The sequence below is a fragment of the Typopeltis vanoorti genome, chromosome 10 (assembly GCF_054136105.1).
Source record: "Typopeltis vanoorti isolate ZY-2024b chromosome 10, IOZ_Tvanoo_1.0, whole genome shotgun sequence".
In the NCBI taxonomy this organism is placed as follows: domain Eukaryota; kingdom Metazoa; phylum Arthropoda; class Arachnida; order Uropygi; family Thelyphonidae; genus Typopeltis; species Typopeltis vanoorti.
This window is the reverse complement of record NC_143558.1, coordinates 41,832,006-41,858,609: the sequence shown is the minus strand read 5'-3', so window position 1 is coordinate 41,858,609 and position 26,604 is coordinate 41,832,006. Positions and strand designations below refer to the sequence as shown.

At 34.8% G+C, this 26,604-nt stretch overlaps 1 protein-coding gene across 3 annotated transcripts in view; it reads left to right on the top strand.

Moving 5' to 3' along the window:
- Nucleotides 1-26,604, top strand: part of d4 (double PHD fingers d4) — a 339,869-nt gene that overhangs the window by 135,906 nt on the left and 177,359 nt on the right. For all 3 annotated transcript variants that reach the window (XM_090398857.1, XM_090398855.1, XM_090398856.1), the window contains exon 4: nucleotides 7,009-7,075. In XM_090398857.1, coding sequence (XP_090254983.1) covers nucleotides 7,009-7,075 — 67 coding nt within the window. The remainder of the gene's footprint in view (nucleotides 1-7,008; nucleotides 7,076-26,604) is intronic.

The window sequence follows — 26,604 nt, the reverse complement described above, 5'->3', positions numbered from 1 at the left end:
ATCAGAAATGCTGAAGTATGGTGGTATAAAAGTCATACAGTGGCTGCACTACATAGTTCAGAAGGCAGGGACAGAGGGACGAATTCCCGATGATTGGAGTAGAGCTCTTATAGTACCCATATATAAAAAGGAAAATAAAGCTGAATGTGAGAATTACAGTGGCATTTCATTACTGAGTGTTCCTGGTAAGATGTATGCAAGTATACTTGAGAAAAACGGTTGAGAAGGATTGTGGAAGAGAAGCTTGGTGAAGAACAAGCTGGATTCAGGCCAAATAGAGGCTGTCAAGATCAGATTTTCACTTTACGACAGATAGTTGAGAAATCATAGGAATATAACAAAGATCTGTATTTAAGTTTTGTAAATCTGGAAAAGGCATATGAAAAAGTGCCAAGAGAGAAGCTATTCTAAACGCTACAGTTATATGGTTTTAATGGGGCATTATATCAAGCAATACTTAGTCTTTATTTGAGTTGTAAGTCAGCAGTTAGAATTGAAGGAAGTACAGGGAGATGGTTTAATGTTAAATCTGGTGTCAGACAATTATTATCCTGTCTGTTATTCATTATCTATATGGATCACATTATGAAGGAAAGTGGTATTAAACCTGATTTCAAAATTGGAGGTGTTAATCTCAGCTCTTTGCTATATGTGGATGATGTTATACTTCTAAATAAATCTGCTACAAGTCTGCAAGATTCCATGACTAAATTGAATAACTGTTATAATAGATATATGGTATGAACATCAGCAATAACAAGACAAAAACAAAGAAATTATATGGAAACATTGAAAATATCAACCTGCATTATGAATGGAGAACTTATAGAACAAGTAAAATATTTCAGCTACTTAGGCATGATTTTTAGTGAAGATGGTAAGTTAAATATGGAAATAGACAACAGAATCAATAAAGCTGGTATAGTAGGAAGTCAACTGAATAAATTCATATGGAATAAGATAGAAATTAGTTAGAACACTAAATTAGTGTTCAAACAAGACAGTGTTCAAACCAGTTTTAACTTTGGATCTGAGAGTTGGGTCAGAAGTAAAACACTTGACGAATGACTAGAGACTGCAGATATGAGAATCCTGAGAAAGATTAGAGATGTGAACAGATGGCATAAATGGCAATATCATATTAAAAACGAGGATATTAGGAAAGAACTTGATATTGTCAGCATCCAGGAATGCATTAGCAGAGCTAATCTCAGGTGGTATGGTCACTTAAACAGAATGGGAGAGGAAAGATTAGCAAAACAAGTGTTCTCTGCCATGTTGGCAGGAAAAGGACCCAGAGGAAGACCATGATATAGGTGGATTGATAATATAAAAAAAGTGCCTTAGAAGACAGAAATATAAGGCCTGATAATATTGGAGTCTTGACATTTAACAATCTGATTTGGAGGAAAATTGTAGATAGGAAGTTAGTAATGATGTAAATTTTTCATGTAGTACTATCATATCTTGTACACCCTTTGAGGGTATATATATATATATCAGTCATTTGATGATGATGATGAAGTTTAGTTATGGTGTTTTCATAACCATTATAGCATTATATGCAATTTACTCAGATGTATACTTTACTGATAATGTCTAGATTTGTATTGGTGTAGTATGGACTCTTCTGCTTTTATAGGTTATTTGCAAAAGTTTCAGCTGCAGCCTGCATCATGATAAACCAGACCACATCTGTCATAGACTGGTGGAGGGAGTTTACAGTTTTTCTGAAGATCTTTGGTCATCTTCCAGAGTGTCTGGTCCTCTGTGTTTAAGGACTGAAGTTTCATCTCCCACCATTGATTTTGGTAGTTTCCAAGTGCATATCAGACTTCATTCATATCCCTACATTCCGAGACTAACATTCTGTGACACTTGGCTCTTGTTTTTTCATGAATCAGGTTTTTAACTTCATCTGTGGTTGGAATTGTATGTTAGCAGTGGTATCTGTTAAAGGCAGTTTTTATCTGCTTTTCCAAGTTTGAAATCAAATCATTAGGTGGATGGGTGAAACTGATGCAATGGATTCATGCAGAGTAGTCATTAATTTTCTCCATTTGACAGTTGGGAACAAATATAGATTTTTTTTTTTTTCTGACGCAGTTAATGTAAGACTAAATGGTCAGAGTTTACATCATTCTTCACAATTATTTGGTATTGGTGCATGATATTTTTGAGTATTGTCATGTCAAGGACATCAGAACGTTTCAGAATTCAGTATGTGAGTTCTGGAGGTCCTAGGGTTACAATGTTCCTGGTGACAGCAAGGCCATGGATTCTGCCCTTTAGAATTTCATGAATGAAGCTTGTTTCTGGTAATGTCTCTTTCCAGTTTTGACCCCCCCCCCCATGATTTCTATGTTAGTAGTGATGGAATTTGCAATTTCATTGTGTTTCACAAAGGTGAACTCGCCACTTTTCCTGACTTCTGTCATGGTATTGAAAACATATAACCAAGTCTTAAGTTGTTTGCTGGTCAGAAGTGCATTTTATTTACAAGAATTACTTCAGTGCCACCAGGAATCATAAATTCTTCTCATTTATGCATTTTATTTCCTAGTCTGTTGGCATTCCAGAACATAATCTGTAGGGATTTAGGCCCTCTGCATGTGTTATCCATCTTTAATCCAGTAAAGAATCTTTATGTGTATTTCACAAGCTTGTTTGTGGAATCCTGCCTGGGGGTTTGTTTTTTCCATTGGGGAAAAACCTCCCTCATATACAGAAAGAGATCTAAATTAGAGAGAGAGAGAGAAAGACTATTTCTGGAACCTGTCACAACACAACAACATTCCCCAAACTTAAACAAATTCAGCTACATCACATTGCCAAAAAATTGGGGAGACCATCATTTTGAGACCTTCAGTAAGTATCTGTCATTGTACCCATCGAATGCACCAGTTAGAACTGTAAGAGCCCACCTTTTACAATCAGTCTGTTGTTGCTTTCTTACTAGTGTGCATGTGCTCAGTATGTTTTTGTTCTTATGAAGATACTTTGGTGACCAAGGTAAAACATTTCTTATTAATCTAATTAGATCTATATAATTCTTATAAAAATACCACAGCATCCCCTTTATCAAAATTTATCACTAGTTTACTAAAACCTTTAGGACAAAACTCTTGATTTGGGATCAAAAATGAAGATGATCTGTTCAGATGGATAATCTCTTCATGTTATTCTAACCTTCTTTTATGCCACATCACTTTATGCTAACATTGATGTCCTCAAAACACGTGACATTGTCCACACATTACTATTAAATGACCCACTTCTAAAATCATGCACAAATTTAAGCACTTCAGATATTCTAGATTTGATTAAACTAATTATTTTGGCCAATTATTTCAAATTTGAAAATGATTTTTATATACAAATATTTGAACTCCATAACATTAGCAACCAACATGCTGAGTTATTTTTAATTCCACTTGGAATCCAATATGTTAGTGCCAGCTCTCCCATGTGTGGAATCTATTTTTATGGCTGTTAGATTGACAATGTCTTATGTGTTGAAAGAAAAAAACTGGTGTTTTAGCCTCACTAACCCCCTGCATAATTTTAGTAATAGATTAAGATCCACTACTGAATGTTAAAAAAATAATTCTGCCAATTATTTAAACTTAACAGGAATATGATTGGGGGAAAACACTACCACAAAAGTATACCAAAGCTCACAAATGTAGAGAATTATTTACATTTTGATTCTTATCATCCCGATGCAATAAAATAAAATAAATAAATAAATAAATCAGTTGTGGTAACTTAGTTTATAAATATATAAACACACACCTCTTCTCAAAGATTTAAAATAACTGAAAACAGGTTTTCTTTAATCTTTCAGTTAACCCTCTAAACAAAGCAAATATACCCCCCCCCCCACACACACACAATAAAATCTTAAAATTCCCATATATATCCGAAACCTGTATAAAGCAATGAAATATATATCCAAATATAGAGATTATAAGGTAGTCTTTAACACGTTCATTGCCAGTCACGCGATATCGCACGATGGGAGTTCTCACCAAACGGCCGATCACGCGTTATCGTGTTGACGTCGCTAACTAAATAAAAAAAAAAATATAAAAAAATTTGGCCACCACACGAAATTCCAATTTTCAGTTTGGCAATGAACAATATCACGCGATGCGAGCTCTCACCAAACGGCCGATCACGCGTTATCGCGTGGACGTCGCTAACTAAATAAAAATAATAATAAAAAAAAATTTGGCCACCACACAAAATTCCAATTTTCAGCTTGGCAATGAAAGTGTTAACTAAACTTCAATTATGTCTACATTGGGACAATCATGATCCTATGAATACTTTCACAATTGTGAGGCTCCCATTCCCGATAATTTTTGCATAGATACAAAAAAGAATAAAAAACAAACCAATAAAACCTCCAAAGCCACTGACATTGTTACCTCTGCCATTGAACCTACAAATATCAGAATTTGTATCAATCAAGACACATTGTAATGCTGCTAATGTCCATCATCTCTACATTATTTAAAAATGAATGCACAACTTTCAACTACATGCAAACTATGTAGGGGATGCATAACCTCCTCCTCCTCCCTTTTTTTTTTTCTCTCTTTACTGAAGACAGTCTTTCACATAAAATTAACATCATGATTACTCTTACACCAGTCATCTTTTTCTTCATTATTACTTTTCATATTTCTTGTGTACAGTCATACTCCGACTTACGCGAATCTGTAGTTACGCGGTTTCTTATATGTACGTATTCCCGTCCTGCTTCACGCCTCACCACTAGGTGTATCTTTCAGGTGCCGGCTGCATTCGCCAGCGTCGCACATGCTGTGAACATGCACTGACGTGTTTCGTGCGGTCTCAATTCATACACGATTTTTATAGTCTACAAACCTTGCGATTGTTTAATGTTATGTTCTAGATAAAAAATTTATCACATAAAAAATAATAATGTCATCGAAAAGAAGTAAGTCCCATTCTTCTACAGCTAGCAAGAAAAGTAAAACATTGACTTTGGAAACAAAACTCAACATTATTACGGATTTTGAAGGCAAAATGAAAATTTGTGAGCTAGCAAAGAAATTCGATCTACAGGAATCCACGATAAGAACAATCATAAAAGAAAGGTTTACAGATTTTGGAAGACATAGATTCTAATGAGGAACGAATTGTAGTCACAAGGCAAGGAATAAAAAAAATCATTAGCTTGCTACGAAGAAATTTTGCGTGACAAGAAAAAGACATTATGCCGTCAGACAAATCTATGAGATTTTATGAAACCATCGACATTGAAATAACTTTCTTTTTTTTTTATGTACGAAAAACTACAATTATGATTATATTTCTTAAAAATATAGGTGTTTTTGTAAACCTTTGGTCCCAATTGTATGTTTGTATACATAAACTGGAGAATATGGGATTGGAACATAAACTCTTGACTTAGAGCACGCGATGGTCGACAGATAGGTATATCAAAAAGTGGTATGCAATGAGTGTGAATCTGCCAGATTTAAGGTGACCAGTGGTTTACCTCAGGGTGCATTCCTTGGGCCGTTATTGTTTAATCTGTGCATTAATGACATCAGGCAGGGTCTAACATCAGATGTGCAATTGTTTGTTGATGCAAAGATAGGCAGAGCAATCAGTGATGCTACTGATATTCAACACTTATAAAATGATTTGAATAGGCTGGAAATTTGGGCAAACGAAAATGGCTGTCAGTTTCATTTTAGTAAGTGCAAAGATATGCACTTTTACATGATTAGAGTTCCAGCAGCATATTATATTAGCAAGGTTATGCTAGAAACTGAGGAGGCAAGGGATTTTGGTGTATTGGTGGATAGGAATTTGAAGTTCAAAGGTCACATGTCGAAAGTTGCAAATACAACTCAGAGGATAATTGCGATGTTGAAGCAAACCTTGACACGTAAGGATAACGAACTCATTTTGCCTCTTTTATAAGGCTTTGATAAGACCACACCTGGATTATTGTGTGCAGATTGGTTTCAAGGGGATAAAGAAGCTGTGGAAAGGGTGCAAAGAAGAGTTACAAAGATTATATCTGAATTATGGGATTTAGGTTATGTGGACAGATTGCAATTATGTGGATTGCAGATTTTGGTTAACAGGAGAAACAGGGGATGATATGATAGAGGTCTATAAATTTATTTGTAGTCAAGAAAGGGATAAGAGCTAGGTTTTTCTCCTAGAGAGCAGTGATTGAATGGCATAGTTTGCCTTTAGGGATAGTGAGTGCATCTAGTTTGAATGAATTTAAGGGAAGGTATGACAGCTGGTTGTAGTGATTTAATACCTCCCTCGATGAGTCTTTGACTCGCTGGAGGTTCAAATAATAATAATAATAATAAAATGCTTTCTTATACTTAAACTAAGGGGCCACATGAATCATAGATTCAGAATACAACTAAATATATATATATATTTTTTTTTTGGATTTTTATTTATTTCATACATAATCCTGAACTCTGTTCTAGACAACTTTTTCATGCCACTTCAGGCCTCCTGTAAGTGGAGTGGTTATCTCACACTGAGCAATGAAATTCATTTCCCATCTAAACATGATAACAAACTTCCATGGCCAATGCAGGATTTGAACCCACAGCCTGTTGGTTGAAGAGCAGATATACTAACCACTTAGCCATCTAGGCTAGCAAATAAATCAGATATCATTCGAATATTGGGTTATGTAGTGTTATTACAAAATATGAAATATTTCTGGTCATATTTTATTTTTTTTTTTAAAAATGACAAAAGTATAAGCTATGATTTAAGTAGAACATATTTTGCATTTATAGATTAAAAAAATTAACTTCACGCAATTTTCAGAATTTAAGATCAAGAAAAATTTTAATGGCTATTATTTTATTCTTAAATGTTATTTTCTACATATCTGATCACTGTAAGTTTTAAATAATAATGACTGTAATTTCTTTGTGAACTTGAACTTAAGCACAGATGCATTTATTTAATAATGTTTTCAAATAGAATACACGAACAAAGAAGAAAGACAGAAGTGATTATTCTGATGCAGAGAAGCCATACAGTTGTGAGAGTAAGTGCTACAATTTCCAGTATAAAATATGAGTATATTTATAAATTTTTTGTTGAAATACTTATTTTGATATAAATATATTCAAATTTTAATTTTTCATCTTTTTTTTTTTTTTTTTTTTTTTTTACTAGTAGTCATTGTATGCCACATTTTTTTTGCATAAAATCTTTCATAATTTTAAAATTCAGCAGCTTATCATTAATTCATTGCTGAGTTAAATATACCAGTCCATTGTGCTAGCAAGGATTAGAATGCCCACAGTAGATTTCTTTCAACTGAAAAAGTTGAAATGACTTCACATTTCCTTCGTTGTAAAAAAACAGTAGAATTGTTTAGTAATCCAGACCTATAGGGATATTTCATTGCAGTTCTACTTGTACCTCTGAGAATTATAAGTTTCAGAATTTATAATTAAAAAGAATTCTTAGAATTATAAGTTACAAAATGAACAATTGAATATCCTGTATATTTGTCTATGTCCACTGTCTCTTTCTGGGCCTAAAATTCTATTCTGAAAAGCCAAAAGCAGATGAACTGATTTTGTTGCTCATATTTATTATTATTATTATTATTATTATTTTGACACCTCCAGGGAGTCCAAAGACTCATCGTGGGAGAGTGTGCCGACAGCATCGAACGATTGGCCCCCTTCCAACTACTAACCGCGCTCAAACTTACTTAACTGAGCCATTAGTAGCAGAGGCTCTACCAATCGACCAACCTTTGCTGGCATAAGTCCTTTGTGAATACTTTCATTTGCCTTTTGCCACATAACTGACCTTGGAAAATACTTGAAATACTAGTAATGATGTGTTGAATAACACAATAAAATCAAATTTTGCTGATTTAAGATACCAAGTTCATTGCACAAGTGTCCAGAAGTTAAGGATAAACTACATTTTTACCTGTACATGAAAATGACAACATTTTCATGTACAGGTAAAAATTATATTACACAATGAATTATATTTTAATTCATTTAAAAAATGAATTAAATTTCATTTAATTCATTTTTTAAATAAATAAATTATATTTAAAAATGTGTTAAATTTCATACCAATTAAATTATAACACATTTTTTGCGAAAGGTACAAATTCCTAAAGACGTTAAAGAATTAATGTACACTGCTTACAGAAAACTATGCAGAGAGACATTTAAGTACTGAATGTGTCCACCCCAAATTGCGCAACTCTCACAATGCCATACCATGCTTAGCACCAAGCAATTCAGGAGTTCTTGAGGCAAACTGGCCCATTTCTCCTTCAGGCCTTGTTTGTTTTTTGGAGGAGAATTTTGAGCAGCAATGTGCCTCTGTGTCGTGTCGAAATGGGGTTGAGATTTGGGGAGCATGCTGACCACTTGATTCCATTAATATCCTAGATCACCATAAGTATCTCCACTACTTGTGTATAATGTAATGTGGCATTCTCATCCATAAAAATGAATTCTTCACCTACGGCACCATGGAACAATTGAACATGATGAAGAACTTCATTGCAATGTCGTTCACTAGTCATAGACCCTTTTTTGAGCACTTGTAGCTCAGCATCCATTAAGCATAATGTCTCCTCATACCATGACCCCAGCATTGCCATATCTATCCCTTTCAGGAACATTCTCATTATGGTAAGAAGTACCACTTTCACGCTCAGATCAAGTGACATCTAGAATCAAAGGAAAGACTAAAACGACTCATCTGTAAAGAGTACATTAGCTTTGGTGTCTTGTCCAATTTTTTATCTATACACCACTGAAAATGTGCTATATGATGAGCTGCAAATAAAGGGATGCAGACTACAGCCCTTATGGCATATAGCTCTACTTGTCGCAGATGTCTTGCCACAATTTGTTGAGATATTTGCATACCCATGCTAGAATGGAGCCAACTTTCAAGCTGACTTGCCATGGTGTGGTGATTATGTTTTGCTGTTATAACCAAAAATCTGTCTTCATGCTCCATGGTGGAGAGAGAGAGAGAGAGAGGGTGTCCTTTTAACAAACATCTGGAACACATTCCACTGGCTTAAAACACTGTCCAGAGCCTGGATACAATGCTATGTGAGATTCCAAACTCTTTGACAATATCAGTAATTCTGAGGCCTTCAAGCTTTCCAATAATTCTTCCCCACATGAAATCATTTAGATAATGTCTTTGAGACATCACAAAGCATCCAAGTTTGCAACTTTATTCCTTCACAAAAAAAAACTTCTGTCAATCGCAGTTCGCTTAGTGCAGCCTTTTGCTTTTTGCCTTGTTAAATGCTACCATGTGATCCCCTTTGCATGCGATTCGAAAATTTGACCGTGTACTCACTTTCTACTCAAAATCGTCAGTTATACAAATTATCCTTCAGAAATAGTGTTCATCCTTAGGTTTTTGGACACAGTGTAATATTCTATGTAAATGGTCAATATAACATATGTATATATCGATTAAATTACATATGTATATATATTGATTCAGCCTCCATAGCTCAGTCAGTATAGACAAAGCCCTTTGGTCAGGAAGACCTTGGTTCGATTCCTGTCAGTGATGTGAGGAACCTTTATCTGGTCTCTTTCTACTAAAGGTGAGTTAGCTGGTTTCATACGGAGGTAGAGGGTTTTTTTCTTCCAGAAACTCAGGTTTTTCGTCCCTCAAAACAGACAAACTGGCCAATAGAACACACATAATTTACAGACGAAAATACTTAGAGGCATAGGGGTAATCACCTTATCCTCATATTAGTGTTAGGAAATCCAAGGATACTTGAAAGGCCGTGGGCACTTAAGTGCCTGTTAAAAGTCACTGATGATGTTGACATATTGATTATATCATTATTAATCAGAAACTGGCTCGGCATGTGAGAGATGTACATGTTTACAGAGGAAGTGAAATTTTTTCACATCATTTAGTAGTCTGTTAAATAGAAATACTAGCAAAATGGAGAAAGGAAGTGAATAAGAAAAAACAAGAAATAGAACAAGTATACAAAGTATATCTACTACAAGAGGAAACCATTAGAATGCTGCATCAATCACAATTAACAAATCACTTAAAAGAAGCCCAAATCAGTGAATATATAGAAGTATGAAAACTTTATAAAGATAATCCATAAAGCAGCCTCTTAAGTACTTGGAAAGAAATAAAATATTAAAAAAAAACATTAAAAATCTGGAACACAGATATAGAAAATGCAATAAAAGAAAAAAAAATGTCATGCAAATCACTACTTCAAAAATATGCAAAGTAAACAGAAGAAACATAGACATACAAAACAAATATAGCTAAAGTGTAATACAGAAAGCTCACCAAGCTGCTCTGGGCAGATTTATTAATAAACTAAAAGAAGACATACATGGAAGATAAGATATAGTCTAAAAAATATTAAGAAAATTAAACAACAAAGAAAGAGATACATCACAAATCAACATCAAGAAAAACAATGGATATAACATTATAAGAATTTATGGTGTGACCCAATTTAATAATAGAAATTAATAATGAAGAAATCAGTACTGATATAGAACCAGTAAAATTGGAAGAAGTAAAAGAAGCAATAAAGGTAGTAGAAACTAGCAAATCAACTGGATTAGATGGTATAAATACAGTTTTGGAAATATGGTGGAGAACATTTACATCAGATTCTTAAAATTAATAAATAACTGTTGGAGGAAGTGTGAAGTTATATGGTGTCAATGGGGCATTATATCAAGCAATACTTAGTCTTTATTTGAGTTGTAAGTCAGCAGTTAGAATTGAAGGAAGTACAGGAAGGTGGTTTAATGTTAAATCTGGTGTGAGACAAGGATGTACATTATCCCCTCTGTTATTCATTATCTATATGGATCACATTATGAAGGAAAGTGGTATTAAACATGATATCAAAATTGGAAATGTTAATGTCAGCTCTTTGCTTTATGTGGATGATGTTATACTTCTAAATAAATCCTCTACAAGTCTGCAAGATTCCTTGACTAAATTGAATAACTGTTGTAATAGATATGGTATGATGGTCAGCAATAAAAAGACAAAGACAATGAAAATAGGCAGAATCATTGAAAATGTTAATTGTGTTGTGAATGGAGAACTTATAGAACAAGTAAAACATTTCAGCTACTTAGGCACAATTTTTAGTGAAGATGGTAAATTAAATATAGAAATAGACAACAGAATCAGCAAAGCTGGTATGGTGGGAAGTCAATCGAATAAATTCATATGAAATAAGAGAGAAATTAGTCGGAACACTGAATTACCGGTATACAAGACAGTGTTCAAACCAGTTTTAACATATGGATCTGAGAGCTGGGTCAGAAGTAAAACAATTGACCAAAGACTAGAGACCACAGATATGAGAGTCCTGAGAAAGATTATAGGTGAACAGATGGCATCAATAGCAATATCATATTAAAAATGAGGATATTAGGAAAGAACTTGACATTGTCAGCATCCAGGAATGTGTTAGCAGAGCTAATCTCAGGTGGTATGGTCACTTAAACAGAATGGGCGAAGAAAGATTAGCAAAACAAGTGTTCTCTGCCAGGTTGGCAGGAAAACTACCCAGAGGAAGACCAAGATATAGATGGGTTGATATGGTACAAAGTGCCTTAGACGATAGAAATATAAGATCTGATAATGTTAGTCTTGACAAGTAACAGACTGATTTGGAGGAAATTTGTAGATAGGAAGTTAGTAATGATGTAATTTTTTTCATGTAGTACTATCATATCCTGTACACTCCTTGAGGGTACATGGCAGAAATTTGATGATGATGATGGAAGTGTGAAGTTCCATCAGATTGGTTAAAAGCTAAGGTTATATCTGTATTTAAAAAAAGGAGACAGATGACTGAATATTATGAAATTACAGAGGAATAAGTTTATTAAATACAGGTTACAAAATTTACAGTTGAATAAACTTGAATAAACAACTTAGAAATATTGCAAAGTCTACTCTCAGAAGAACAAAATGGTTTCAGACATAGAAGATCATGTATAGACAATATTTATGTGTTAAAACAAATTATTGAAAAAAGATGAGAATTTAATTTAGAGACTCATATGGCCTTTATAGATTAAGAGAAAGATTTTGATAAAATACACAGAGGAAAAACTATGGAATATACGAAAAAACAAGGATATCCATTACATTTGGTAAAAGCCATACAAAATTTATATAAAGATACAAAAATACAGTTAGATAATAACTTAACAGAAGAGATTGAAATAAATCAGTGAGTCAGACATGGATGTATCTTATATGTAACTCTATTCTATATATATATATATATATATATATAGATCAAATTATTAAAATATGGAAAACAATAAAACAAGGTATCCAGTTAACCAGAAGCACTGTTATCAATACAATGCTGTATGCAGATTATCAGATTATATTACAAGACAAAAGATGAATGAATAAGCCAACAATACAATTTAAATATTTTACAAAAGAAAACAAAAGTCATGGCATTTAAAGGTCGAGATCATATTAGATCAAAAATAGTTATAGAAAATAAAATAATAGAACAGATGACACAGTTTAATTATTTAGGCTACATAATATCATATCTAAAAGATATAGATAAAAAAATGAAGAAATTTCAGAAAATCTGTGAAGCAATTAAAAGAACATGGAATAAACAAACAACACAAGAAACTCAACTAAAATTTTATTAATGGCCACTCCCACTCTGTTATATGGTTCAGAAACATGCATAGTTAATAAGAAAGATGGAAGTAAAATACAAGTTGCAGAGATTAAAGGATGCACAAAATTGGACCATATAAGAAAAGAAGACATCGGAAAAGAACTAGATATTTATAATGTAAATGAAAAGATCAAGGAATGTAGAGAGAAATGGAAAGAACATCTATTTAGAATGAGAAGATATTGGCTACCAAAAGAGTTGGATAGATATATACCAACGGGATATATACCAAAGCTGGTCCCCCCCCCCCCTACAAGATGGAAAATCCAGTGAAGCCGGAAGAGGCGAATGCCTAATCCTTGATGAGAAGAAGAATAGAAATTTTAATACATTTAGTACTCATCATTCTTAAGAGCTTTCTGGTTATTTTAGTCTTCATTCTTCATCTCATTTAGACCCTCTGTCCAAAAAAAAAAGAAACCAAACGTTTCGAATATAGAAGAAACTAGTGGTGCCACCTGTTGTATCTTTTTGTTGTCGAAATCGGCAACCTTCATTGTGTTGTGTCAACTGTTTATGATACTTGTTTCATTAGAAGCCAAGTTATAGTGCCAAGAATGACTGTGTGTTTTGACGAACGGTCGGTAAATGAGTTTCAAACAGAGAGCTGCGATTGACTTTTGTGTTAAACTTGGTAAAAGTTTTACCGAAATGCATCAAATGCTTTAAAAAAGCATACAGTGATGAATGCTTATCCTGTACTCAAGTGTACGAGTGGTTTAAGCGATTTCAAAGTGGTCGTGAGACACTTGAGGACGACGAAAAGCTGGGCTGTCCAATTTTTGGACAGCCCAGCTTTTCATCGTCCTCAAGTGTCTCACAGCTTTTCGTCGTCAGACTGAGCGAAGTTAACATCCCAAAAGTATGTGATTTCATCAAAGAAAACCTGAAATCGTCTGTGAGATTGATTGAAGATGAATTGGAGATTCCATAATCAACTGTGCACAACATTTTGACTGAGAGTTTGGGCCTTTGTAAATTGAATTCGCAATTTGTTCCCCACAAGTTGACTGATGACCAAAAATTGTATCGAATTGAGCACTGCAAGGACCTCATTAAAACTGCTCATAAGGAATCAAACTTCCTTGAAACCATCGTTACTGGTGACAAAACATGGTGTTTTGAGTATGAGCCTGAAACAAACTGTCAAAGTGCTGAGTGGAGACCACCAGAAGAGGACCATCCAAAAAAAAAGTCGCTTGGAGAAGTCAAAAATAAAGACAACGCTGATTTGTTTCTACGATTCCAACAGCATTATTCACAAAGAATTTGTTCCGCCTGGCCAAACGGTCTGGTGAGTGTTATCTCAAAATTTTGAAGCGATTGATAGCTAGAATTCATGCCTGCATCACAATACGGCAATATCGTGATGCCGGCAGCTGGTCATTTTTGCATGATAATGCACCATCTCATCAAAAGCATTGTGAGACAGTTTTTGAGAAAAAACCAGTTTGTGTGTTGGATCACTTGCCATATTCACCTGATTTAGCACCCTGTGACTTCTTTCTATTCCTCCAACTTTATTTGCCGATGAAAGGAAAGCGATACGACACCATTGAAAACATTCAAGCAGCAGTAACCACGACTATCAACAGTATCCCAAAAAACAATATAAAAAACTCATTTAATGAATTAATTGACCATGCAAACACTGTATTGAAGCTGAGGGAGAGTATATTGATTGAAATAAATGATTTGAATAATTATAATTGGCCTGTTGTTATGTCCCTAACTTATCTTACGATTTTGTTTATCTTACAAATTACCTTCATCTATGTCCTTCTAACTTCTACTTTCAAGACATCTCCAAAATTTCTACTAATATCTGAGTTATTGTTCCCCGTAGTATCCCTAGTATTTGTATTTTAACTGCGCCCTTTAGGATATTTAGTTTAGGATATTTTATACATAAACAGAGAAAAAGGACTCAAATATCTGAAAGTGTAACTATTGCAGTCGTGACACTATTTCTTGTTACTCAACATTTATTCCTTAAACTTCTCGTTTCTTAACATTAATTCCCCGCGTGATTAGGCTCGAATGTTTCTAAGCGGTGCATTGGATTAGCGATATCAGATAACCTTTTTTTTTTATCATTAAACAAAAGGTTTATTATTTCTCTAAACATGGTACATATCAAAATACTCAACTAAATTACTTACACACTAAAATTAGCTTAATACAAGTAGTTGGGCTATGATTCGACAAAAGTTACTACAATCATGCCGCCACAAAATTTCATACAAAAACATGAATTCACTTAATATGGACAAATTAGATTACCACACACTATTAGATTATTCAACTTCAACTACACTAACAAAATCATTAACTACTCTAGCACATACTTATGACAATTCCGATTCTCTACACATCACACTAGGCATTCAAATTCCTCAGACTACTTGATTACTCAATTCACACTAATCAAACTCAACATTAACAAAACCATTTACTTCATTAACACACAACTATGTCATTAACTTTCCGTTTACAATATAGTAGGCACTCAAGATTCTTAGGACAATTAATTATTCACAAATTATCAACTCTAGCTAACTTAGTTTTAACACTCTCTATCAAATTCTAAAGTCCTATTATAATTTCTCCCCAATCACTTTAACAGTTCCTTATTATGACAATGGTACCTATCACAAACAACTTCTAGTTAACATAAGACAAATTTCACAATACCTTTCTTTAGCTTCACTTACCGGCCTTTATCTTCTACTGAATGAACTTGCTTGCATATCTTCTTGCAATTCAGGGCTATATAAACATCTGCACGGTCGGCTGTACTATCCGAAACGAGGACATCGACATCTTCACAGTTTCCTATGACCTCATGGCATATTTCGCTTTCTACATAGGAATATGAGAATAGCTTTCCCGCTCACCTTCGATTCCTTGTTGTGGCATGAGGATATAAGCCATATCTCTCCACTCAGGAACACCGTGAAATCCACTAGAAAACCAAACTAAAACCACCGCGACTATCCAAACGTTTCTTCTCCTCTGGCAAAAAGGCAGAAAGGCCTAAAGCCTCCTTGACTATCTAAACGTCTTCTCCTAAACCCAAATGAGCCTACTCTTCGAACACCAAAAGTCACGGGGGGGGGGTTACCAACCCTTTTATAGCTGCTTCCCTAACAGCGCCCTTTCTTACTTCTTTTTCCCGCCTCCTACTTGTTTTCCATCTGTCTACCAATCGGGTAGCATTTTGCCGCCATACGTCATTTTGATCGGCAACTCATAACGAAGTTTCTATCCGGGTATAGGCCCTAAGCGATATTCTGTTATTTCTCTTGTTAGCCTCTATCTTAACCCCCTTTTAAACCTTTTCTCAGAATTTTACTTAATGCTTAATCTGTAGCCTCTTACATAGCGTATTTCATGACTCATTCTTTTATACTTATGTACTTAACTCTTTCATTCTTAATCGCATTACTATATTAATTCTTAGTTAGCTACTTATTTAATACAAATTCCTTGTTTAGTCATAGTACATCTTAATACATTCTTTTCTTTTGTTATCTTAACTAAACAATAGACCTTTACATTTCACTCAATTTATACTGGATGCAAGAATATTTTATTAATTAAATTATTCCTTTTATGCAGGGGTTTTTATTTATGTTATTTATTTTTCATGTTACACCATGATAACTGAGAATGTTATATTTCAGGATATCAGGTGTAACACTGTGTTTTATTTTCTATCAAAAGTTCGGTTTCTTTTTGGACATGGTGTAGATCCCACAGTCTGTATTTTTATCCCTCAATGGGATAAAAATACAGCTAGTATGTTGTAAAAGAATTAGAATAATTCACATTTGCACTAACAGAAGTAAGTAACAATGGCCAAATGATAATTTACTGTAATCCTTAATGTTTTTATTTACACAAATGGTCGTTCTAATATTATAAAATAAGATAATTCATAATTGGAATTACAAGTAAGGAAATTGTTGTGGGCATCATAAAAACTTCATGTGTGATAAGCGTCTTCTCATCGAATGATATCTTTTTGTAATAGCATTTCCTGATATGTACCCTTAAGGGTTGTTCAGGCTGCTATGACAGCACTACATGATTAAGTTTACATTATTAATCTCCTGACAACAGTTTTCATTCAAATTAGTTTGTTACTTGTCAGCACTCCAATATTGCCATATCTAGCATTTCATTTTTCCAAGATCCAGGTGGGTTTCTTTCCTTGCCATCTTGGTATCAAACACTTGTTTTGCTAACCTTATCTCTCCAATTCTATTTAAGTGGCCCACCTGAGATTAGCTCTACTCACACATTCTTGAATGCTAACAATGTCAAACTCCTTTCTAAATCTTCATTTTTCTTACTATTCTTCCATTGATGCTATCTGCTAAGATTTGTTAAGGGGGGGGAGTAGATATACAGTCCTTAGGGAGGCAGTTGAATGTAAGAATGAATATAATATGCTAGAGCAAATAAGGACAACAAACCAGAGTGGGATAGTTAATATAAGGCATCAAGGTAGGGTTGGGGCTAATGGGGGGTCTTAAATTCATGTACACTAATACTAGGAGTATTAGGAACAAGAAGGAAGAGTTTTTGGCCATGGTTGGCACTTCCAGACCACAGGTTATTGGTATTAGTGAAACATGGCTGACTGTAGATGATATAGCTAGTGGGATTGAATGTGATGGGTATAGTGTGTTCAGGAATGACAGAGAGAATAAAATGGGGGGAGGAGTATTGTTGATGATAGCTGATGAGCTGCAGCCAAGGAGAATAGAAGTTGAATTGCACGATAGAGAAAAGAGCACATTTGAGGCCATTTGGTGTGAGATTGTGGCTAGCAGAACTAAATATACAATTGGGTGCTGCTATAGACCAGGTGATGGAAAAGATGGTGGTGGCAGTATGCACAAGCAAATAGAAGAAATGAGTGGAAGGAGGGTGATTATTATGGGAGATTTCAACTATGGTCACATTGATTGGAGTGAGGAGAGGACACACGGGAGGAAGGAATTGGATTTTATGCGGTTATTAAGGGATAACTATCTGCGACAGCATGTAATGGAAAATACTAGGGGTCAGAGAGTGCTTGACCTAGTAATTACATCTGAGGATTTGGCTGTAACAAATATGACCACATTGCCACCAATCGGTGACAGTGATCATAGGGTCTTGACTTGGGAGGTGGCTAAAGGTGTAGAATTTTCAATTAAGACAGGGTACATGTGGAATTATCGGGCTGGAAAGTATGACAAGCTTAGGAGTTTGATTGGCTCAGTGCCATGGCATGTACAACTACAAGGACTAGAAGTTGATAGTGCATGGGAGATAGTTAAGAAGTGCTTGCATGAAGCAATGGCTGACTGTATACCTAGAGTCCGAATAATAAATCACGTAGGGGTTAAATGGATGAATAACACCATTAAGCTTGAGCTGCAAAAAAAGAAACAACTATGGAGGGAATTTAAGGAGAAAGGTGACCGGCAGGCACACGAACGGTATAAAGCACAGGCTAGAAGGGTGACGAGTGTGGTAAGAAAAGCAAAAAAGGATTACGAAAGAACATTGGCCATGCAGGCTAAAGAGAATCCTAAACAGTTTTTTAGATATGTAGCAAGTAAAAGGAAAAATGTACATGGCAGAATGATTTTAAAGAATGCCGATGGTAGGGAGGTAACTGAATCAGTTGAGATAGCCGAGTTACTGAGTGAGCACTTTGCAAGAATATATCATCCAGGTGGTGATATTGCAGAAACGAATAAACCAGTAGATTATACGGGAATTGTGGTGAATGAAGTGGAGGTGGGTAGTCTATTGCATAACCTCAATGTCAATACATCTGTGGGATTGGATGTCGTGTAGTACGAGAAGCAGCTAAAGAATTGTCAGTACCCTTGACCATTTTGTTTAATTTGAGTCTCGGGTCTGGGTTAGTCCCGAGCGTGTGGAAGGAGGGAAAAATAGTTCCACTGCATAAAGGTGGTTCCAAGACTGCTGTTGTAAATTACCGACCGATTAGCATATCAGGAATCATTGTCAAGGTCTTAGAGAAATTAGTCAAGAAAAGAATACAGGATTGGATAGATGAAAATGGGATATTGTATGGGGGACAACATGGTTTTGTGAAGGGTAGATCATGCCTCAGTAACTTGCTCACATTTTATAACACAGTGACGGCTGAACTAGATAGGGGTAATGGGTTTACAGTGATACTACTGGACCTTGTCAAGGCCTTTGACAGGATACCACATGGAACCCTAATCAGTAAACTGGAGCAGATGGGGATAGATATAGGGTTGGTAAGATGGATAGGAGGGTGTTTGAAGGAGAGATACCAGAGAGTGGTTTATTCAGGAGTGGAGTCAAAAAGACGGCTTGTGACTAGTGGAGCGCCGCAGGGCTCTGTTCTTGGACCACTGCTTTTCAATTTGTTCATCAATGATATTGGAAAGGATTTGAGAGGAAGTGTTCACTTGTTTGCTGATGATGCAAAACTAGGTAGAGCAATTGTGAGTGCACAGGATGTCAAAATTTTGCAGGATGATTTGGATAGTTTGGAGGACTGCGCTAGGAAAAATGGATGTCAGTTTAATGTGGCAAAGTGTAAGGTTATGCACTTTGGGGTGAAAAGAACAGCAGCAGTATATCGCATTGGTGGAACCGTACTCCAGGAGATTGATGAGGCCAGGGATTTGGGAGTGCTGGTGGATAGGGAGTTGAAGTTTAGGGGGCACATTGCAAAATTGACTAAAACAGCTCACCAAATCACTTGGCTTATGAAAAATACTTTAAAATGCAGAGACAAACAAGTTGTTGTTCCTCTGTATTGAGCCTTGATAAGACCCCATCTGGACTTCTGTGCCCAGTTATGGGCACCAGGATTTCTTCGTGATGGGGAGGAAGTGGAGAGGGTCCAGAGACGAGTGACCAAGATGATAGCAGGTCTGTGGAATGAACCTTATGAGAATAGGTTGAGGATTTGTGGGTTGCAGAAATTGGATGATAGGCGAAGGAGGGGTGATATGATTGAGACATTCAAATTACTGAAAGGTTTTTATAAGATTGATCCAGAAGATATTTTTGAAAATATGACTGGTGGTGGGAGGACTAGGAGCCATGCATGGAAGCTGGGCAAGAGCGTGGTTGACAAGGGTGTTAGAGGTAGGTTTTTTACTTGGAGAGTGGTGAATGAGTGGAATAAGCTTCCAGAGTCTGTTGTGGGTGCTACGACCGTGAATGAGTTCAAGGCAATATATGATAGATACTGTGTGAATGCTGAATAGTTGTTCCAGACATGATGTTAGGGCCTCCCTCGATGAGTCTGTCGACTCCTTGGAGTTTCCCAGAACAATAATAATAATAATAATAATAATAATAATAATCTATTGACCCCTCTAATTTTTTTTCAGAATTCTCATATCCGTGGACTATAGTCTTTGATCGGGTGCTTTATTTCTAACCCAGTTCTCAAATTTGTAACTTAAAACTGGTTTGAATACTGTCTTGTATACTGCTGTTTTGGTATTTTAGCTAAATTCTTACTTATTCCATTTTAATTTATTCATCTAGCTTCTCACCATATCAGGTTTGTTTATTCTGTGGTCTGTTTTCAAATTTAATTTGCCATTTTCACTAAGTCTGTCTAAATGGATGAAATATTTTACCAGTTGTATTGGTTTTTCATTGAGAATGCTGCTGAAGTTTTCTATGCTGTTGCTTATTTTCATAGTTTTGTTGTTTTTATTGCTGATTTTCATGCCAAATTTATTACAGCAGTTATGCAATTATTTAGGAGTACAGTATCACCTGCTTTATGCAGATGATACTGTACTCCTAAATAATTCATCTGCTTAAATTCTAATATCAAGTTTAATGCCACTTCATTTCATTATGAGATCCATATATATGATGAGAGTGAAGATTTATCCTTGTCTGATATCTGATTTTACATCAGACCATATGCCTGTATTACCTACAATTCTAACTTCTGCCCTACAGCTTAAATATAAAATATGTATACCTCTGTGTAATGTAATGTTCCATTTTACCTTACCCCCATATAATTGTGTTTTCCAAAGCTTTTCTCTTCACACCTTGTTGTATGCCATTTTCAGGTAACTGAGAGGAGACCTCCACATAGCCTTTAAAGAAATGCGGAGAACCGACCAGAGCTTCTGACCTAATGTCCAATCCTCACCTTCTCGTGGTGCACCCTGTTGGGTATCTACTTGGATACTGAACAAACGAGGATGGGCTGGCAATTTGGGATTTAGCCGACCAAATTGTATTCTTATTGGTTAAACCAAAATAAAAAAATGATGGTACAACATGACAAAATTTCATGCTGGCTGGGGCGTTGCCGGTTAAACAAGGCCCCATTGTTTTCGCCAGGGAACCAGGGCGAACAGCGAAAAGTCAGCTACTGGAACACATCTGAAAACAAACCCCAACTCAACATCACCATAGTTAAAGATCGGTACTATCAATGTAAGAAGCCTGAATGGCAAAGAAATGGAGCTAGCTGAAGAATTAGATGAGTACCAGATCGACATAATAGGGGTGACTGAAACAAAAAAGACAAAAACTGGTGAGATCTTTCTGAGCAATAAATACAAAATGTTATATTCAGACAATGACAATCAAGGAAAAGAAGGAGTAGCCATAGTATTCAACACTAAATACGAGGCTAATCTTCTTGAATGGCAGTCAGTCTCAAGTAGAGTAATGTGGGCAAATATGAGAATGGGGAACTGGACAATGAGACCTACTTGTGCCTATGGTCCCACAGAAGGTTCTACTAAAGTAGAAGTGGAGGAATTTTTTGAGGCTTTAGAAAAATCAACTGACACAATGAAAAAAGAAAAGTTGGTCCTTGTTGGGGATCTAAATAGCAGAGTAGGAAATGATTGTGAGACATACAAAAATATTTTGGGAAAATTTGGAGAAAAGAGCAAAGCTAATAATAATGGCAAATATCTGTTGGATTTCTGCTCAGGATATGGACTAGTTATTACTAACACCATGTTCCAACATAAAAATGCACACAAATTCACACGGAGAGAAGAGGCAAGAAATAAGAAAAGTCTCATTGACTATGTTATTGTTGATAGTGATGTTTTCTCCCTTGTGCAGGACATCAGAGTGTACAGAGGGTTTGAAATTGGAAGTGATCACTATTTAGTCTTGAGCAGGATAAAATTGAATTTCATATTGAAAAGAATAATATGTAAAAAAGTTTTAAAGCGAAAAAGCCTTATGACATTTTCCTCTATATTCTTTATGGCATCTGCTGACTTATTGGCTCAGAACTTTCTGTATGCTTTCTTGTCCAGGATTACTTCAACATCTCATGTCCACTGTAGTGTTCTTATTTTTCTATCCTTGCAGACAACTTCACCACATACCTCTCCATCTACATCAGTCAGTGTTTTCTTCAGAGTTTGACACGAGACTCCAAGGTTTGGTTCTTGTTTTTAAACTGTTTAAAGTTTTCTTCAATAATATTTGTAAAAATGAACACAATAAGTAAATAATCACGATTATTAGAGATTTTTGTAGATCATTACAATCATTTCTCTAGCAACATATTTCTTATACAATAATTACCAAATTGCTTTGAGTTTTGTGTCAAAGAAGTGATTTTTTGATCTAATCTGTGACATTTTTAAGAAGTGAGTGTAGTGCACAACAGAACCACATTCACTGACATTGTGCTACAGGTTTAGGGAAGTTTCTTCAAACCATTAATTATAGTTCCAAACTCAATCAAGCCCACTGCATGCTTTTCCCAAAATTCATTTTCCATCATTCATGATTTCATTCATTTCAGCATGAAATAAACTTCTAAGATAGCTGCATTTTAAAAATCATCAACTGCTACATGCTTAATATATCTTCAAAAATTATGCAAACAACTACCATGTTAGAGTAAAACTTCATTTTAATATAAACCAAAATAATCACTCGACATTTCGACCATCACATTAAGGTCATTATCTGGAGTATGTACATATACATAAAGAAACAAGCTGCACTACAATCTACATGATATGCTGAAGTTACATTGATTTAGTCAACTGTTAAAACTACCTGACCTCTGGTGAAAAAAAAAACCTTATTACATCAAATCTAGAGTCCTGTTATTATCTATTAGGTAACAAAATTAAATTAAATTCAGCTAGTTATTAGTAGGGCTTACATCTTGTATACTTTTAGTCTGGTTTGTTTTTGTACTAGGTTTGGTTTAAATATAGAATTAATTACACCTGTTCTTTTTAAATATTTGCAATTTTTAGGTTTATATCGTTTTGATTTTCATATGTAATTATACATCCTACATGGTTAAATGAATTCACCTGTTCTAAAATTTCGTTATCTATGACTATTTTAGTTCTTACTGGATCTTGCCCTTAAAAGGCCATTGTTGTTGATTTTTTCTGTTGATATTATCATTCCATTATCTTACAACACTGCACAGTCACTATCAAATACTAATGTCTTACTTGCTACTGTGACATTCTTACATATCACCATGCACCTTTCTGCAGGCTACCCAAACATTCTGCCCCTCCTGTAGGCTATCTCATTTAAACTTAAAATATCTTTCTGTAAGTTATCTTCAGAATTATTTATAATTATTATTTGGTCATCGACAAAAAGGAGAGTGTTTAAGTTCACAGTAGTAGAAAGTTTAATACTTTGATAGAAATTTTTATTCCATTTTATTATTATTTCATTTAGATAAATATTAAAAAGAGTTGGTGAAAGGGGACCAGAATTCATGAAACAAGTATTCTTTCACCTTCATAACTAAATACTAAGCTTGCTCCAGTAATAAGTATTTCACAACTATGAGGTATTTGTGTACCACTGCGTCTTTCCCACTGATCTTAATCAATAGGTTTCTTTGAAACTGTTTTTTAGAAAATTAGGATTTGGAATGAACTTATAGCAAAAAGATCATTCAGTAACTAGTATCACATGAGCACATTACTATTAAAACGAGATATGTCCCATATGGTGCAAACACACACACACACACACATATACACACACAGGATCAATATAGACATTATTTAAAGCCCAATTTGAAAAAGAATCTTGTAGAGTAAAGATATTACTTATTTGTATTAAAGTAGAGACATGATCATGACAACCCTTACAAAAATGTTTTGGTGTATTTACTTTAGATTCTGACATACTTGTTCTTGCATTGTGGTTTGATATTTCAGTTTCATTTTGTTTTACATAATCGTTTGCTATGCTTGTGTTTTTACAAGATTAATCCGATATGTGTATTTCCTTTTGCCTGCATCACCTAGATATTTTGTTATTTGCATACTTGACATTTTGCAAATTTATAAGTCTTCACATAAACTGTAAATAAACCTTCCAAATATATATATATATATATATATATATATATATATATATATATATATATTTTTTATTATTATTTATGGCCAAAACTGCTTTTTTTCCAGCCCCTTGCCTTTAATGCATAGCATCATACATCTCCTCAAGGAGATGTGCTTTGCATTAAGGATAAATACTAAGAATAGTGATCAGAGCTTATTCCACCTTTACCATGAGTTTCCTAAGACTTGCACTACGTACGGAGTCGCCCAGACTTGCACTACTTGTCTGTTTGCTTACTTGGGAAATGGATTAAAACCAAGTTTATATTTATATTCATATAAAATAGCATGGTATCTTTAACGTATATTATGCCCAAGGTAAAAAAACTTTCTACATCTATCTCTCATCCTGATATTTTTATTTAATAAGGTCAAAGCACCTTATGGTAACTTGTTTTGGTAAAATATTTATAAGCTCTGTATTACTTAAACCTTGGTATTTCTAAGCCTGGCTCCCACTGATGAGACCTCAATAAAGGTCGAAACCAGTCTGGGTAGTGGCCCCTTGCCTTTAATGCATAGCATCATACATCTCCTCAATATAAAGAACTTTTAAGACTATAATATAAACTAAAAAAACACCTAACAAAGTGCCTCTTAGCAAATGCAACAAGCCTTTGTATTCATGTAGTCATGCAAGATAAGTGGGGGCTTTCCCTGGTTCATTGTATTTGTTATGATACATGTAACAAGAATATTTCTACTTCAGCTGGCTGAATATCAAATCTTTCTACTTATTTGGCCTTAAAGCCAAATACCATAGCAGAACCTAATATTTGGTGTATCCCTAAACAATAGACTCCATGATGTGCTGTTAGGAAAGGACATTGATTAGAAAGCATCTGACACAGGAGTACATAATTGTATACCAGCATTATATGCATAAGTGAGATGGATGAATGAACATTGAAACTGGTAAGTAGTGTGGGAAAATAAAATATGTTATGGAAGAGGTACAAGATGGTTTGTAGTGTTGAGATGCATGAGAAATATAATGCAAGCCAGAAAGGTGATAATCATGTAAAAAAAAAGAAAAAAGTGCAATTATGAAAGGTGATTGGCTTTGGTTCTTTAAATCTACTTGCGTAACTGTTGAATTCTGTGTATGGCAGTTTAATGAGTTGCCAGGTTTCCTTGGTATTTTTCTTTGGTTATGTGAAATGGCAGTTCTGATTTATGTGCCATTTTTCTCCACATCCTTGATGTGTTCTTTTTGTCAGATTTCTCCAGATTGACCCATCTGGTCAACATACCAAATGGTACAAGTAGAGACAATTTTAGATGAAGAGACGGATGGTTTGTTTTGGCGATCTTAATGCCATGGATATTTTTTGTAGTGGTTGAAAGGCACCTTTTAAGTTGTATTGTTTAAAAACTTTTGCTGTTTTATCTGTAACATTTTTAATGTATGTGTTGTTTCTTCCTTATTGTTGTCTTCTTGTTGTATATGCAATAGCCTGTTTAAAATGCTATCGATAATTCTGAGATTTTATCCATTTTTTAGGAAGACATCTTTAAGATATGTTATTTCTTTTTTGTTATCATCACCTGATCTTGTAAGGGCCCTGTTATTAAGAGTTTTGATGATGTCTCATGTTTACGTTCAGTGGTAGTGTGATTATGTCATGTAGATATCGCCCAGTATTGAACTTTTTTCTGTAGACTTCAGATGAAAGATTGCCATCATTTTCTGCTAAGATGTGAAGAACTAGGAATGGATCTTTTTTTTTTTACTGCTCATTTTTTTACTGATAATGTAAATTGGATTTTTTTGGTTTAAAACCGTTGAGGAATTTGGTAAACTTGTGGAGCTTGTCTTCCGAGCCTGGCCAAATGATAAAGATGTAATCAGCGTCTTGGTCTTGTATAGTACATGTTGATGGCTGTTTAGATGTCTCTATGTACATATTATTCAAGTGCAGTGAAATTAATGTACGCATGACTAGGCCTTCAGTCTGTTTATGATAGAAGTTTTGAAACTTGTTTCTCTATACAATGTTCAAAGAGTTTCATGTTTCACCTTATCAGGTGGGAAAATATCTTCTAAGATTGATATGGTGTTTTCTCTTGGTACATGGGTAAACAGGCTTATGTCATCCAAACTTGCCCTGATTTCTGTGGAATCCAGTTTATGAGGATGGTCTGAAAAGTTCTTGGCCTAACAATGAAAAAAAGAATTTATCATTTCAAAATTGTTTTTATTTTTCAACATTATCTCCCTTAAGACTAATACGTTTATTCCAGCACCATTATCCTGTCTCTATAGTGGTTCTCAGTAAGATCTGCAAAATATCCCTCTACAGCTGCAATCACCTCTTGATTCGAAGAAAAACACTGACCAGCAATGAAGAGTTTTTGTTTTGGGAAGAGATAGAAGTCAGAGGGAGCCACATCTGGGGAATAGGGCAGATGTTACAACCA